Source organism: Carettochelys insculpta, chromosome 7 (assembly GCF_033958435.1).
Source record: "Carettochelys insculpta isolate YL-2023 chromosome 7, ASM3395843v1, whole genome shotgun sequence".
In the NCBI taxonomy this organism is placed as follows: domain Eukaryota; kingdom Metazoa; phylum Chordata; order Testudines; family Carettochelyidae; genus Carettochelys; species Carettochelys insculpta.
The window spans coordinates 14,486,010-14,499,343 of NC_134143.1; the positions used below are offsets into that span (position 1 = coordinate 14,486,010).

At 43.7% G+C, this 13,334-nt stretch overlaps 1 protein-coding gene across 5 annotated transcripts in view; it reads right to left on the bottom strand.

Annotated features, from left to right (window-relative positions):
• Window positions 1–8,304, bottom strand: part of DLG5 (discs large MAGUK scaffold protein 5) — a 149,234-nt gene extending 140,930 nt beyond the window's left edge. For 3 of the 5 annotated variants that reach the window (XM_075000042.1, XM_075000038.1, XM_075000040.1), the window contains exon 1: window positions 7,655–8,302. In XM_075000042.1, the coding sequence (XP_074856143.1) occupies window positions 7,655–7,958 (304 nt within the window). In that variant the 5' untranslated portion in view covers window positions 7,959–8,302. Of the gene's footprint in view, window positions 1–7,654 lie in introns of all 5 variants that reach the window. The other 2 variants (XM_075000039.1, XM_075000041.1) reach the window with 2 other exon arrangements.
• Window positions 8,305–13,334: the final 5,030 nt, after the last annotated feature.

Below are 13,334 nucleotides of genomic sequence, written 5' to 3' on the forward strand. Positions count from 1 at the left end.
CAAAAATGGAGGGAGTGGAACAGATGTAAATAGGAGCAAGGGAGTAGGAAGATTAATGGTCATAAAAGAAAACTGGGAGGTGGGAAGGGAGACTGAGGTTGGCAACAGAGGAGAGGTCAAAGCTAAGAACAGAAAGAAAAGAATACTACAGAACCCAGCCTGCTGACATCACTTGTCTACAGCCACTACTCCCAGAGGCTAGGTCAGACCACATACTGTCCTCCACTGAGTTCACAGGAGTTGGAAAGGGGTTGGAACTCTAATCTGATACCTCTGGAATGAGAGTCATCTTCCAGAATCCACATGGGTCTGCAGGACGGACTACTGCAGCCTTGAATAAGGCCACATGGAAACAATGTAACCAAGAGGAGTAAAGGCATTTAATCCTCTGGTGACTGAAAGCTGAAAAAGGCAATCCTTACTTGCAACACTAACACCACAGCTGGTTCCATAGGTGATTTGTTTCCCTCACTGTCTTGGCATGCTCCTTCTAAAGAGACAGGAAATTTCTGGTATCTCTAAGATGGTCACTGCTGGATAAGCATTACATTTAGTGCCCAGCTGCAAAGAAGCCCTCAAATCTTTCACATGTATATTTACTTCATAGTCCTCTAGGTGTTTGTAAATAGTAAGTAGCAAATTGCCTTCCTTCAGCTTGGGAGACAACTTCCAAGCAGGCTTAACTTGTTATTCCTTTAGGGATACCCCCTTCTGGACATACTTCTTGCTTCTCAAAGTATTTCTAATCTGGGAAATACCTGATCAATTTCACTCACCACCCAGTAGAGCCAAAAGTCTCTCAGTCCCCACACAAACTGGCCTTTCTCTGAATGCTGCCTATGCAATTGTAGGAAAAACTGCATGACTTCTGAGTGCCACAATTCAAAGAATTCTGCAATAAGGTTTGTGGAGTTCGACATCTACTAATCACATGCAAAATAAACACCTGTGCTGACCCATGTATGCCCAACTCCTTTCATTTCCAGGAAATAAAAGCACAAGGCAATGTTTACTGTTATGATTAAACACAGTGGAGTGTAACATATACTTCTGAAATTTCTCTCTTCACTTCTTCTCTCTTCTCCACCATGACGACACAGGTTATCTGTTGCTTCTGTCCTCCTCTCACCAGTCTGCCTCATCTTTTCTGCCTTTTCCCCCTCAATATGCCCTTCATCACCTCCTTTTTACCTATGCCCCAAATTTCTTCAAGTCACTCCCTCTCAGACCTTCCACCCACAGATTACTTTATCCATTCACTGGCTCCTATGGCTCTCTGCTCCAAGCTCACTTTCCAGGTACAGAAGAATGACTCAAGAGCCTCTCTATCCCCATCTTTTCTCTGGGGATGGCATCAGTTATTTCAGAGCTACTCTATCTTATGGTTCACTACTACCCTCTGGAAAAATGGCTCCAAGACCCTCTGCTCACTAACTCTGTGCCTTGATTGCCAACAACGGTCAGCAACAGATATGCAAACTGTGCATTGCAGTTGCTTATCTCTTGCCGACAGTTCTGTTGTGAGAAGCTCTATTTATATTTGGCCCATCCCTATGGGGCCAAATGTCAGAAAAAACCCCTCTTCTGAGACATCCCTTCTTTCTTATGGAATGCAGAATACAGGAATGTCAGCAGAAAGCTCCCAACACAGCAGACTTCTGCTGTGAGACCTCCAGTTAACCAAAATCACAAAAATTGCAAATTTTTCCAAAAATTAGTTAGGTTTACAAAATTCTCTCCTGTCTGCTTAGAGAAACTCAAAACTGATTGAACAGCAGAAATTTAAACTGAGGCGCTTGTCCTGCAAACACTTACATGCATGTGTAACTGTACTGACACCATTAGTCCCACTGACTTTCACTATTTGCTCATCTCATACCATTACATATGGGCCTAACTCAGTAATATGTACTCTGTTGTGAGTATCTCAAACAAGTACTTAAAGTGCATAGTAAAGTCTTTCAGTCTGCTAATAGCTGCAAACTTCAAGATAGATACACGCAGACTTGATCACCTGATGCAGTTGTTTGGTTACAAGAATTTACCAGCCCAGCTGCTAAAATAAAAGGAAACTGAACATGAGAAACTTAATATCTTTGAAGCCAGGTGTACTGGGGCTTTTAAGTTCAGCAAGCTGTTTTAGCTCTGGAATAGAGAGATTAGAGCGCCTTTGTAACTCCATGAGCCCATTAACTCAGAAGCTAAGAACTTAAAAGCTCAGCAACCTAAATTGTTCTGGACTGTTTCTTTTCTCACTCCTTCCCCAAGAAAACCATGAAAGTGAAGCACAGACAACTGGCACTGATTTATCAAGGACTTTAAAGCTAAGTACCACCACAAGATATCCTTTCTCCCTCAAAGCTAGCTGAGCAGCTACCTTATTTGTAGTACTTTTATTTGTTTGCTTGTGAGACTCAAAATTTCACATGCTATTAGCATGAAATATATATACACATACATAAAATATCCAAGAATGTATTATAGAATAAGCTTTTTGCAATTTATCTGATCACATTAATATTGCCCCAATTCAGTAAGGTACTTCAGTATGTCAGTCATCTTATGATACCCCATTAAAGAGGAGAAAAGCTATACTATTAAGATATGCAAATACTACATGATTAAAAGTACTTTATAAAAGTACCTAAATTCATAAAGGCAGGTAAGAACATGCACAAATCTACAGAAAGAACAACTGATAAATTGCTTAAAAAGAAAGAATTAATTTTCACACAAAGTCCACTGTGGTTTTAAAATGCCAAAATGACATCCTGACGGACTTTCAAATGGACATTTTCAAAAAGTTACTGCAAATAACTTACATATCAAGAATACATCTGCCCTTATCTTTGAATTACCTTCTCCAGTCTTGGGAAGTACTTCAATAGAATATCTTAATACTTCTCTATTATCTTTATTAACTTTTAAAGGGGTATACCATAAGAACTATATGGTGATTATACTATCACTTATGCAAAATAAAGCATTAGCTGTGCTAAGTGTGTGTTGATTTTGTTTTGTCAGAATATTATTTGTCAGTTTGCAGTCAATGTCATGCGCAGTGTTCTAAAATTAGAACCAGATCCTATCTACAGCATAATACATTTAAAATAATATGCACAGGGGACTTTTAAAAAATAGAATTAATTATTATTCATAATTAAGATCACTGTAAATGTGTGACATGTACTCAATTCTTAATAGTTACAGAGCTAGGAAAAATGGCATCAAGCAAAGCAAGTTCCTTATAAAGCAAAACCATCATGATCCAGGTTAACTGGTGTTAAAAAAAAAAAAAAGTTACTAGAACTCCTGATTTCTCCCTCAAGCATTCACAACAGTTGTTTACTGGTCTGCAGATTATGTCTCAGAGGTCCACAACTGGGCATCATTACCACAGAACAGTGGATTTCAACCTGTGGGCTGGAGATCCACAGACTATGGCTAGGTTTACAAGAGTCCAAATCTCCATTTGAAGTATTTTAGGGTCCAGCAAAAGAAAAAAAAAGTAAAAAACCACTGCAGTACACCAACGCATTAGTAATCTCCTTGAAACCAGGGAAAAGGAATACATGTGTCGACAACTTCTTGATGTGAATTAATGGCTTAAGATTCTCTCTGAAAGAAAAAAAATTAGACACCCGCCCCTCCACATTTGTTACATATACACAGTCTAGTGCACTTTATTTTAACCTCAAACAAACACTGAAAATATACACTGCAGATAAATTCTGCCTCTGCCAAACACGCCTGTAATTTAATTGTGCTTGTCATAAATTCTTTCATTAACCAAACTCTAAATAGTAACTTGAAAAACTAATTCAGGATGATGCCTTAGATTAAAAGTAAAGGAACACTTCATTTGGGCCCAATAATTAGTTTTTCCTTATATTTAAATAAACATTTTACAAAATTCATTAATAGAACTATTTTTTCTAGTTATTCCTACAATTTTGAACACTTCCATTCAGATACAAAACATGCCCCTTCAATGTTTGCTATGTTAAAAAAAAATGCAGCAACTCAATCTACACGAAAACAATAAAACTATTTTCATTCTCAACAATGAACAAAAGTCAATATGCAAATTCATTTCCAACTTCATATAAAAGAATTATTTTAAAATTTTCAATATGGGACCTAAACATGCCCTTTCCAGGTGGCTACAATTAAAAATTAACACCTTTCCTGTAACATATACCATGTGCAATTGCATATTTGGGTCCTGGTCCTGTTAAAAGGTTTTCTAACTGCTTACCTTTATGTAGGAAAAATTCAACTAATTTCCATGGGACTCTTCAGGCATGCCGCTAGGCATACTCCAGGATCAGAACCTTAATCTTTTAACACATGATGACTGCCTCTGTTAAATCATTTCAATAATATCCTCTGTAATGACTTGTAACAATGTCAAGTTCGATTAGATGAAAAATTTAAATTAAAAATGTGTAGTCTTTTACAGTCAAGAACAAAAACATTGTGAGACGTGTCAATAGGAACATCTCATTTTACACAGCAAGTGCATTAAGGTATATTCTTACTAACATTACCTGTATGATTTCTTATAGCAAAGAAAACTAATTTTGCCATTAATTTCAAATGCCTCTTCCCTTGGGATCTCACTCTTGTGACATGCAATAAACTTAAAGCAAGATTTGGAAACACAGTATTATCCCACAGAGTGCATACATCCACTCCATTTTAAACTTGTTTATAAGACATGGGAATTCAAATAGTCTAGTTACCATCAGTTCATTAAAAGGCGCTTCCAAACAAGACCACACTGAGCATTAATCTAATCAGGTAAAATATTCTGTGCCCTATACTTCAGAGTACTGTGTACCCTCACACTGATGTCAGACCACAAGCTAGAAGAAGTCCTGAGATCAGTTGTTCCTGTGAACTGTTAATACACATTTCATTAGAGAACATATGTTATAATACACAGTAATGTTTTAAAATCAAGTTCCATTTTCTACGTTTACAACCTGACAGCTGACTGAATTAAAAAGCATAGTGCATGTTCTATATTATAAAGGCACATCCATAAATATTTTCCAGATGAAACAGTCAAGTTTAAGAGTCAGATTTTAAAACTGCTTGCTTTTAATTTTTCTAATAAAATTATATGGCTTATATGAGCCAGTAAGCACCTTCCACAGAGAGGTTGTGTGTGGTAAACAGATAAGTCACCCTGTTTAAATCCAGGTCTAACAAAAAAAAAAACAAAAAAAAAAACAACTTTTTTCCTTATTGCCAAGTGTTAAAGACAACCATTATAAAACAGAACCTGCACATTACTATAAATAAATGCATATTCTTTAAAGCCAATCTACAATAAAGCCTTGAAATTGAGATCAAGTGTAATAGTGTAAACTTGGAGAAACAACTACATTCAAAAGGCCACAAATAGTATCAACTTTGTATTTTAAAAAGATAGCTTTCAGAGTCCTAGCAGGGTTTTGTTGGTGATTTGATAAACCAGGAAGTTTACTCAAAATTCTCATTGCCACCTTGGTGAACAATGCTCTCTCTCTCCTCTTCCCTAATGAAGACAAGATGCCATAATACAAATCCAAACTGATTGGTTTTCAAAAAGGACCACTAGTCAAAGGATTTACCATTCTCCTGCAAGAGTAAATGCAGAACATCTCCTCTTGTTTTGTTGGGCTAGCACAGTTCAATCAGTCTGCAACAGAAACCATTTCACAGCTGCAACAAGTCCCAAAACTATTTAACAACTTTAACTGTAGTGGAGTTTACAAACAACAGAGAGTGTACCAAATAAACAGAAGGGGAACAGTACCAAGGGGTAGCAATGTTAGCCTGTGGCTTCACAAATAACAAGCAGTCCATGTACCACCTTAAAGGCTAACTAATTTGTTAGGTAATGAGCTTTCATGGGAGAACCACTTCCACAATGAGCCCAGGTTTCCAGTGATACGTAAAGCAATAATAATGAAAGCATGAATGAAATAATTATGCAACTGCTTTGGGAAGGTACAGTAACAGTGTTTGTATTTACAGTTACTTGGGAACAACCACCAGCCCATCTTCTTACACAGGGAAAACAGTGGGGAACAAAAGGGCAGACCAAAATGAACATCCAAACTTACAGCCTGAAAAAATATTAACAAACAAACAATAAAAAACAATAAAAGACTTGAGGCCCACAATCTAAAGACACATAGCCCCTACAGATCCTAACCACCTTTAAGAATCCAAGCTCAGGTGTTTGCACTGTTTAAGAGTGGTCTCTCCAAGAGAGCTCCCTGCAGATCCAGTTAACTAATCAATTAATATTAGCAACGTGGCCTAGTGGCCAAGCATTTGACTAGGCTTCAAGGGATTTGGGTTTGATTCTATGCTCCAATGAGCAAGTTGCTTCCTCTCCCTGCAGGTTTCCCCAGTTGTAAAATGGAGCTAAGGGACTCAGCTCCCTGGGTGAAAAGCACTGTAAGAGCTACTCAAAGGGATAACAGAACAGTGCTCAGCTCCTGCCTAAAACCCATCCTGATTGGGCTTCTGTAACCCACACATCCAGGAGTGTGGTTTATTGCCCCATGTAGCAGCACCCTAGACCATTTAGACTATGTCTATACTACCCCAGAAGACTGACCTGCTCAGGGTCAATCTTCTAGGGTTTGATTTCACACCTCTAGTATTGACATCAAATCCACCACTCAGGGGTTACAGTTGATCTCTATACAGTAGACACCCCACTTATGCAGGGGTTGTGAGAAATCAACCCCTGCCTAATTGAAATATCCCCCACAACTCCTGGGAGCCAGAAAACTGACCAGGGGACCAGCCCATGTCAATTTCCTGGCTCCTGCCAGCAGTAGGGAGCCAGGCTCAGTTGTCTGTCTGCCCAGCTTCCAGCAGCTGGGAGAAGTCAGGCCCAGCAGACAGCTGCAGTGACATGAGTTCTCCCAGCTGGTGGAAGCCACAGCATCTCAGCTGTCTGTCCACCCAGCTTCCCCCAACTGGGGAGAGCCAGGTGGGCACACACCCACAGAGCTGCTTCAGGTTGCACTTAACTCACATTAACACAAGTTAAACACAACTTGAAATTGCAAATTTTGGGGGTTCACTCTTTGCATCTTAACCACAGGCCATCCCCAGTACAGACAGACAAGTTAGCAGAGCATAGAAACATAGATTCCAGCTATGTACCTGATGTAGCTAGAATCAGAATTACATAACTGTGGTTCACTTACTTTGCTGAGTGTAGATGTAGCCTTCCAGAAGCACGGAGGAATCCTGCCTACAGCCTGAGCTACAAACCAGCTGACTTTTAGCTCAACCTGTCAAGGCTCAGGCACTAAGCTTCAGAGGTCCCAGGTTCACATCCACCCAGAGGTCCTGGGTTGAAATCCACTTTGGTTTCACCTGCACTAAGCGCCTCAGGTCCCAGGTTCAAGGCAGCCTGCAAGCCATTCCGTTCCCCCTCCCCACTCCCGTTTTCAGTACACCAGGGTGGGGTAGAACAGGAACTGGTCCCCACGAAAGCCCTTCACTTAGCCCCCAGGCAAAGGTTAACAAGAGTGCCAGCGAGGCAACCCCCGCCCCCTTCAGCCCTCGGAGGGCATTCCCACCCCTCCGCCAAAGGGCGGCCCGTCCCGTCCGGTCCGGTCCCCCGCGGGGCACTCACCCGCCGTCTCCCCGGGTGGCGCCCCCGCCACCCCGTTCAGGTAGAGGATGGACAGCAGCTGCGGCTGCGTTTTCTCCAGGGCCACGCGCAGGTCTTGGAAGTGGTCCCGCTCCTTGGCCAGCAGCAGCTGGATGAGCAGGTCGGCCTTGGCGGCGTCGCCTCCGGCCGCCTCCAGCCGCTGCAGGTCGCGGGGGCTCAGGGCGCCGGCCGCCTCAAGCAGCTCGATCACCTTGTCCGCCTCGCTCAGGGCCCGGGCCAGGCTGTGGCGGCACTGGGCGAGCAGCTCCTTGTGCTTGGGCTCCATGGCCGAGGCAGGGCGGCCCGCCGCCAAACTTCGCCCGCTCCTCCGCCCCGCACCGGACCGCGCCGCGCCGCACCACACCCCGGGCTTCCCTCCGCCCGGGCGGACCCAGCCTCGCGCGGCTCCACGCGCCTCCCCCGCCGCTGCTAGTTACAGGCCGGCGGCCGCGAGGCGCGGCGGGGGCCGCCGGGGGCCGGGCGGCTTCAGCACCGAGCGCCTCCTCGCAGCCATGTTGGTTGGCCCGGCCCGCGGGCCGCCCCGCCGCCGCGCAGCTCCCTGCCCCGCGCCAGGGAGGCCAGGCCGCCGCCCGCCCGTTCGCTGGGCCCCGCCCCGCGCCGCGCTCCCCGCCTAAGTCTCGCCCCCGCGGCTGCCGCCCGTCGCAGCCTCCTCCGCCATAGCCCGGCGGCGGCTCCCTACGGCCTCCCCCGCCCGCCTGCCAGCCAGCCAGCCAATCAGCGGCTCCCCGCCGGGCCGAGTGCGGGCAGAGGGGCGGGGCGCGGCGCCCAACGCGGGGGGAGAGGGAGGAGGCCGCGGGGTGCCAGTCCCTCCTGCCCCGTCCCCGGGAAGGGGCCCACGTCCGAGGCGGGGGGGAATAGACGCACACCCACGGCTGGGCGACCAGCTCGTTGGCAGGGAGGGAGGGACGGAGGGGGAACCGGACACACACCAGCGCCTAGGAAAGTACTGGACACACACACCGTCCAGCTCCTGGCGATGGAGAACTGTGTATGTATACACACAGACAGACACACACACACACACACACACCCATGTCTGCATGGGGCACCAACTTCTGCGGATGGAGAAACAGACACACGCCAGCTGAGGCACCAGTTCCTGGGGACGGACGCGCACCCCCCCCCCCCCAGGGATGGAGAACTGGACACATGCACACCTGTGGCTGAGGCACCAACTTCTGGGGATGGAGAAACAGACACACACACCGGCTAGGAGACCAACTCCTGAGGAGGGACAACTGGACACACACACCACTCAACCCTTTCCCACCCCTTCTAGCCAGGGCACCAGTTCCTGGGCCAGGACAACTGCACACACCACTCTGGCTGTGGAACCAGCTCCTGTGGCAGGAACACTAGCCACTGCCCTCTGGGTGGGAGAGCATCTCATGAGAGTGGAGCCCATCTCACCAGGGAGAGAGGAGTTGCTCTATGGACACATAACTGACCTCCAGTCCCCTCTCTCAGGGGATGAGAGGGGAAAAGCAGTCAGTTAAAGTGCGTAGGTGCTCCATCTGATCCTTGTGCAGGGATGGGGTACTAGGCAGGGCTTACCCAAGCAGGGAATTCTGCTTCCCTGCCTGAGAAATTGGGGTGAGAGCTCCCTCTTTCCCTGCTTTGGAGCTAAGTGCAAACATAAATAATGGTTTCTTGTAATGTGTATTAATATGATCTGGACAGACGCAAGTGGCTAGCTGAGAAATTATGGCATGCATTGGTTACTCAGAACTTCACAGCCACAGAGCAAACTGCTCCAACAGGCTAGGCCTCTTCCAATAAAGAAGAAATTCCTATTAGCAGTGTTGGGCATATGACAAGCAGCTGACCAGTTTAGACTTTTCATAGTAGAGGATCACACATGACCGCCACTTCATTACAATATAATATTTGCTCTTTAGTCTTTCATTGGTAAAGAGACATTACATTTGAGAAGAGGGAAAAAACTTTATTCCAGTTTCCCTCCTAAACCCTACCCACAACTAGAAGAAACACAGAGGGGAGGTGGGGAGTGGTACCAAATTAAGAGGATACAAGGAAATAAACTCTTTATATATTTGATCCAGAGAAAAGAAAGAATTTAATTTAAAAAAGAAAAGGAGTGTAGATCTACATCCTGTACTGAATACATTTAGAAAATAAATGGCAGAGCAAAGCTGATTCACAAGCTCACAGGATAATGTCTGAGTTTGTGTGGACATGCCACTGCCGTCTACTGGAAAGGCTGTATCACACTTATTCATAGGTCAGGTGACCATCTGGTCCATATTTGGTGGAACAGTCCCTTATTTGGGATGCCAAAAGGCATCCCTACTTATTTTTTAAAAGGGACTAATTGTCCCATATTTGGGCCCTCCCACGCTGACCTTTGCCGCCAGCAGCTGTGCAGGTGCTGCTCAGCCTGTGAGACCCCTGCAGGTGCAGCTGCCTGCTGGAGAGCACTAGGTCACTTACCCAAGCCTCAGGGAAGCAGGGAGAGCACTGGTGGGTGCTGCTTCCCCAGGGCTCAGGGAGCACTGGTAGCTGCCACTTCCCTGGAGCTCAGGGGGTGCTGAGGGCTGCTGCTTCGCTGGGGAGCACTAGGGGCTGCCTCCTCCTTCCTGCCCCCCCCCGGGTCTTGGTGTTTGGGACAGGGAGATAAGATTGCCCTACTCATAGGCGTAACCAACCCAATTTATTATTAGCCTATTTGGTGACATTGTTAACACTGAGCTGTGCAGAAATTGGGATATCCATTGTGCAAGAAATACCATGCTCACATGATTTGTTGTTGGTCAGAGTAGGAGTAAAACCAAAAACTATTGACATTTCTAAGACAGCATAGTTGTCAGCCATGGCACCCCCTTACGTCAGGATGCAAAGGTGTAAGGGGCACTTGCCTCTCATATCTCCTACAAGCCATCTCCCTCCCACTTTGTTTTCCATGGTCTGGCCTTTTGGCCAAGTTATATAAAACTCACTTTCCTTCTGGGGTAGCTAAATATCCAATTAAAAGTCCAAAGGTAAACCTCCAGCTAACACTGGTCAGGCTTTACTGAAGCGTTCTTAGTATTCTTCAGTGGGTCTTACCTACAAAAGCTCATGACCTAATAAATGTATTAGTCTTTAACGGGCTACAGGACTGCTTGTTAGTTGCTTAACTAGTAAGTCTGAGGAGGGGGAAACCTCTGAGGTTTCACTTAAGTACTCTTAGTGGCCCAAACTCAGGGCCTTCCCTGCAGGACTCTGACCTTGATCCCTCTGACTTTCCCGCCTAGAGAAGGGTCTTTCCTTCTCTGTGATTTCTTTTCCTCTACGCTGAATTCCCCACTCTACTATGTAAGTGATCTTTCCTGAGTCCCTGCTGCTGGGTTACTGTTCATCATTATGTTGCCATACCACCATCAGCCAGAGGCTAGCTTTTCTGCAAGAGCCAGGCTTCCTGTGACATTCCTGTTAACCAGCATTTCCTATGCAAGTTATTTTTGTTAAGTCAAACAAAATGTTTTGTTTTGATAACATTGTGAAATCACTTTGTTTTGATTTTAACATTTTATTTTAGAACTTATAAAGTAAACTAAATATCAAAACCAATAGTTACAAAACTGAAGCATAAAAGGTCATCTTCTGACCTCACTGAACTATTTTTCACCCAAATGCTATTTAACTGAATTTCAGACATACCTGGGGAGGATTTAGATGTAGTTGAATCTGCATTTTCAAATGGAAAAGATTTCCATCACAAAATTTTCAACCTCCTCAAATTAATGTATTACATTTACACCTTACCTTTCAACCCAATGTTATTATTAACAACACAGATTACATCCACACAGAAGAAAAATAAACCTATGACAGCTAGCCTTAGAGCATAGGTTGACAGACTCGGGCTTGCACTGCACGGCTAAAAAAGAAGAGTAAACATTTTCTGCTCAGGCTCTGAAACCCAGCCAGGGCAGTGGGTCTCTCAGCCTGAGCTCTAGCCTGAGCAGGAACATACACACTGCTATCGTCAGCCCTCTAATGCAGGTCCTAGCTAGTTGATCTGAGCTGTGAAATTCATTGTTGTGGGGGCTGGTGGGTTGTGCAGTAGGTATACCTAGAGGGGTCATTTCAGTCACATAAAAATGCTGTTTGCTGTAGGAAGAAACATGGCACCTGTGTCACAGGAAGAGCACACAGCAATTTGTCCCAAAAGGTAAAGAAATTATAACTTCTCCAGTGGAAGTCAGTCAGGCAGCAGGACATTGGTAGTTTTTTTTAATGACCAGATTCTGATGCCCTCACTTTGCAAGAAGGTAGTGATATGCATCATGGGATCTTTAATAACTATAAGAAGTTTATATTTTCAGATTTATATTTTCTCTAAAAAACAGTACCTTCTCCAATGTAATGCTTCTGACTGCCCATTATGACATTGTATGTAGGTTAGCCAATGATAATAGTGTTATGTTGTTATAATGGTCTGACTTGTATTGCCCTCTGCCATACTTGCTTTCCATTCAAGTTTGCACTATTTTTTGTAATCTACACATATTTTCAAAATCCTAAGTTTTTTTCTTTTCTGATTTAGTTTCCATGTTTAGCCAATATATCTATACTTTGCAAATGGAAATGCATACAGTTGATTTTGTTGACGTCCTTGTGTATATTACATCTTGAGTCATCTCTGAGTTAATACCCAAATAAAAATCTTTGTTTGCTAACAATGAAGGTTGTGAAGTGCTACTCAAAACAAGTGCGATTACAGATATTATTTAAAAGAAAACAGAATTTAAAAGAGTGGGAAGCTCCCTAGAAAGGATGCTGGCATCAAACCTAATAATTCTATTACTACACAAATGGCTAATTTTCATCAATGCCAAAGCAAAACTACCTTAACTCTGTCCCTGTGATGATGCCAGCCTACAATATTTCCTTCCTTAATCCTTTCATATCTAGGTTCTGACCATAAAAATAATTATTAATATAATTTGAGATTTGCAATGTGAAGCACTCATTGTAAGGCCAATTCCATTCTGAAGAAGGATTTCTTTTAAAAGCTAGATAAGGCTATGGTTATGGTCAAATGGTATTTTTAACAGGTTTTATCACACAATCCTTGTAGCTCTTTCTTATTAGAAACAATAGAGGGGAAAAAGACATTATCTGTGATTGTTTCTTCTTAAATTTGTGACTCAATTTCTCTAAGTGATATACAGTAAAACATTTCTTGATCATTTTGTATGTGTTGAATTTTAATCGTGGCTAATTTGTCTGTTTTTATAAACACACTGTAGAATGTCGAAGTACTAAAGGAGGTCACGATCTCTTCATATATATCTTATCTAAATTGCATATTTTATCTCTGTCACTTCCTCCCTAGCATCATGCTTATAAATTGGTTTTGGTCGTGGCATGGAAAGAAGACTGCCACCTACATGCCTGGTATTCTTATTGTACGTCCTGACATAAGGTTGTATGATTATTTCTTGGTGACAAGAGTATTAGATAAATTACAAAAACTAATGGTCTGATTTTCAGAGGCCCTGGTCACCCACAAATTCAGTTGAAACCAGTAAGAAATAGAGACACTCAACAAGCTGAACCACAGTTAATGTTTGGTGGTGGGGGAGTTAAACGGAAGAGGCCAGAGAGGAGCAGCAGCAAACTGGGGGGGCCAGAG